Consider the following 4,100-nt stretch of genomic DNA (forward strand, 5'->3'; position numbering starts at 1 on the left):
AGGAACGTCTTAAGCCTACTCTTAAATGTGGAGAAAAATCAGGTGCTTCTTAGATCAAGGACAGCAAGCATGCAGAGAAAGACTGGAGCACACTGATTAATTCACAGCCTTTAATTGTGCAAACATTTCGACACTACTTCATCCGAGTCCAAATAGACAAAGACAGGAGGCAAACAACATGTATAGATTATATACACTTTATAGATTGACTATATATGTTGTTTGCCTCATGTCTTTGTCTTGATTTGTCTTGTCTTTGCCTACAATAGTGTTGAAAGGCACAATTAAAGACTGAATTAATCAGTGTGCTCAAGTCATTCTTAGTTACTACTACTAGTAAAAAATGTTATGTGTCTACTCAACCAAAAGTAAAGCATAATCTCTAATTCTAAATTAATTCTTTAATGATAATGAAGGGACAACAGGATTCTCTAAAAAATATTCTCTATATTTTCAGTACTGTACAGGCCTTTTTCCCAGAAATGAATAATGAAATTATTGATGGCTGAAATCCATTTAGCTGCTTTGGTTTCAGGGTCCGGGTATTGTGCATGCTGGCTCATTGTCACACTGTCACGGCTTACTGGGACACTTGAATAGAATAAGGCAAGGCAAGCTTATTTGTATTGCACCTTTCAACAATAAGGACTGTATGTAAGACAGAAACGAAGAAGAAAAACAGAAACAACAAAAACAATAAAGAAGACATAAAAATAGGATTTAAAAACCATAAAATAAACCCCACCAGTCTACTGCTCTGTGCCACAAACTACTAAATGTCTTACTTTCATGTCATATGTAGACATCTCTAAGTGAATGATATCTTTCCTCCGCAGGTTATCAAGGAGCCCAAGGTGCCCATATCCACAGAGCTCAGCTACATCCACAGCTACGGCTCAAACCATTCAGACCTGTCAGAAGGTGTACCGCTGTAACGTCATCACAGTTGCCTCAGTCCTCGCTGGCCCAGAGTGTGGACTCTCCTCCGTCAGCTGACTGTGGCAACAACAGCACCTCTGAGTGCTTTCTCAGGTGCCTGCAACAGCTCGGTTACGGACTGCCAGCGCCCGCTATGCTGTTTTTTAAGTGGGAATATAAACTGACAGAGAACCACAGTGACAGAGAGCATCTCCTGAAAGACAGCTGGTCCTCTCAAAGGCTCTGCCTGTGCAGCAGATTCAGTTCCTATATCGTCTCAAAACCTTGATGGACCACAACTGTACAATGCAATTAATTGTTTCTCTTTCGACATGACTTCAGCAGACAGTAACACCAATTAGAAAATGTGTTTATTTTCTCAGTATGAAAAGAAACTAAACCATTTCATAGCAGAAACCTATTTGAGTACACAGTAATGAGAAACATTACTATGCCCATTTCTGTCAATGCATTGCAATAACGTCGTCTATCAACTCACATTTCATATTACCATGAAATCCTAATTTCACAGTACATCATAAAGCACTGACCTTTGCTCTTATAAATCTGCATTATTACAAACTGCACACCATGTTTGAAGAATCTACATATTCTGATTCATTTCCTTTATCTTTCAACCTGACGTGCTCAGCATAACTAGGGGATATAGGAGGAAACGGCCAGGAGACGAACGAGGAGAGCAATGAGCAGTAATCAAATAACACCGACATTTCCCATAAAATGGTTTCTCTAACAAGATTGTGGGGAAGTGTGAATCCATCTGGAGGCTTGAGAGCAATACAAATGTCAGTGGTAAAAAAAGACTTAAGACTCAAGTCTAATGGATCAATATCTGCCATGATGGATGGAGAATCACAATGGACAGTGACATATATGTGTGGAGATGTTGTTTATGACATTTAAAGAGCTCAAAATTCATATAATGTTATATCTTAAATTGTAGCGCTTATGTTAATCAATTTTAATACTGAGTTCAAGCAGTTTTGTCTGATCTAAGATGTATTGAGGCTTACAAAAAGAAACTTAGTCACAGGCCCTGTAAAGTGCTCTCATTCATTCAGTTGTACATGTACAATGTGTGTCAGCGAGAAACTCTTAAGGAGCCAATCTAATTGTGCCTCAGATCAGAGTCTGAAATTTGATTACTTGTCTGGGAGACACCCATCAGCAGGCAAAGTGAGTCATCTGTGGGCCAATGAGGTTAAAGTGGTGGAGGTGCATGAGTTAACACAGCAGTCAGTAACCACCAAACGATTTTCAAATTCAGAAACAGTAAAGAATTTATTTACAACCAGCCAGAAACACCTGCTCTTTTCTTAGTATCGCTGTGAAAGAAAGCTCAGCCTGCATTAAAATGTAAAGACTCTCATGAGATGAACACTTGAAGGTTCAGATTTGCCAAATAATTCCTCGAACATAAAAATCAAAACCAGAAAAAGAATCTTCACAATTACCACACCAAAGAAAAACTTTGATGGTTGAGGATTATGCAACATCAGACATGTCTAATGCATTTCACTGTAAATAAAGACGGAAGAAATGGGGGGGAGTCGGAGCGGTTGAGAAAACAAGCTGTACACAGCAATTACATTAGCATCCAAGTGAGGAAGAAGCTCCGACAAAATGTGACCGCTGATTAATGACGGCCCCCAGAGTGAACGGCACTCAAGATGTTTATGCCCTGTCCTCAGAGGCAGGACTGCAGTCCTTCCTACAGCGCAGAGTAAAATAACTGAGCAGTAAAGACAGGTCGGGCTCACAGTTAAAACACTTGGAAAAATATTTATTAACAGTCAATATATGAAATTCACACAAATACATAATTTTATCATAGTATAATCAAGACTTAAAACATATCTACAGTCTTCCAACCTCCCTCAACATTACACACCATCAAACAGCATAGAAACAAGTGCTTAAACTGGGAAACATTCAGAATTTCCCAGATTGAAAAGTAGTTGCCAGAGATGCAGCTGCAGGAGTGTTGGAAGGGAAGAGGTCACATTTAGTGAGCGTTCTGGCTGATGTGTGGGCTCATAACAAGCAACCAGTCGATGGTTTCCTCCAGGAAGCTCATGTTGTAGTGGGATGCTATGTTCCTGAACACTGTGATCTGCTCAGAGAAGCTCTTTAAATGGAAGAAGAAAAAAAAAAAAACAGCTGTCAGAACAAATGTCATATGCTTTTATCGCTGAACTGATCGATATTTTTTGTATTTGAGAGTAGAAACCTTGGCTGGGAAAGTGAGGTCAAAGTCTCCGGCACATTTGCAGTACAGGGGCATGTTTGCTTCCTTCACTCCTTTACATTTTGTACACACCTAAAAATCACACAGAGAGTTTTTAGCAGTGAGGCAGCTTCAAGAAAAATGTCAGAAGATGCTGCAGACTGTTAAACAGGAAGTATTTTGAGTGAAACGATGTTGTATGTTTGGATAATTTGTTTGTTTTAAAGATACATGTAAAGTTTCCGCATTAAAATGTCTAATACACTAGACCTTTGTTATATATTTTGTCGAGTTATGAGCTTACATTATCTCAAATGTTTTCAACAATGTTCAAACAGAGAAATCTATAATCTATTTAGATAACTGTGTTTTACCAGTCACCTGTCAGGGACGTCATATCCTCTTTGCGCATGTGTTGTGGTTGTCTGCCAGAAGTTGTCATTAATTTACTTTTTATCTGGTTTTAGGACACATTTTTTTAATACACTTTTAACTGAATGGATCTTAGGTTATCAGAGAAACAAGGTGAGCTAACATTAGCAGCAGCTCAGCTGGTAAGCCCTCCGGGGCATCCTTTGTTTGCTGATCAGTGTCAGATAAACAGATTTTTTAAGATGAAACTGCTTTATTCTGTGTTTTATCAGTTTTAATCATCGGGTCCATTTGTTGTGGAGAGGAAGAGACCTCTGCATATAATTTGGTTCGTGGTAAAAAAGCTCTGGAATGTCTAGATCTTAAGTTATATAGGGAAACAAGGTGAGGTAATGTTAGAAGCAGCTTGGCCTTGCTCTACTGGACAGTAAACGGTAAACTGCTTTACTACAGTGTTTTTACTGGTTTTAATCAGCGGTTCTGTTGGAGAGGAAGAGGCCTCTATGGATAATTCAGCTCCCGGTAGAAACCTCCTGAACGATGAACACTGAAGGAATCCTAA

The 4,100-nt window shown here is 39.0% G+C and overlaps 2 protein-coding genes across 2 annotated transcripts in view; one reads left to right on the top strand and one right to left on the bottom strand.

The window, feature by feature from the left end:
- p2rx2 (purinergic receptor P2X, ligand-gated ion channel, 2) overlaps window positions 1-2,594 on the top strand; it is a 7,118-nt gene extending 4,524 nt beyond the window's left edge. The window contains exon 12 of the mRNA XM_035657731.1: window positions 837-2,594. Within this exon, the coding sequence (XP_035513624.1) occupies window positions 837-935 (99 nt within the window). The 3' untranslated portion in view covers window positions 936-2,594. The remainder of the gene's footprint in view (window positions 1-836) is intronic.
- A 327-nt stretch (window positions 2,595-2,921) lies between these two features.
- The window catches only part of pole (polymerase (DNA directed), epsilon), a 16,286-nt gene continuing 15,107 nt past the window's right edge, over window positions 2,922-4,100 (bottom strand). Inside the window, exons 47-48 of the mRNA XM_035657732.1 lie at window positions 3,170-3,259; window positions 2,922-3,067 (exon numbers count right to left, since the gene is read on the bottom strand). Coding sequence (XP_035513625.1) covers window positions 2,945-3,067; window positions 3,170-3,259 — 213 coding nt within the window. The 3' untranslated portion in view covers window positions 2,922-2,944. The remainder of the gene's footprint in view (window positions 3,068-3,169; window positions 3,260-4,100) is intronic.

This window comes from Morone saxatilis, unplaced genomic scaffold (genome assembly GCF_004916995.1).
Source record: "Morone saxatilis isolate NCDOM2014 unplaced genomic scaffold, NCSU_SB_2.0 Contig16, whole genome shotgun sequence".
Lineage (NCBI taxonomy): Eukaryota > Metazoa > Chordata > Actinopteri > Moronidae > Morone > Morone saxatilis.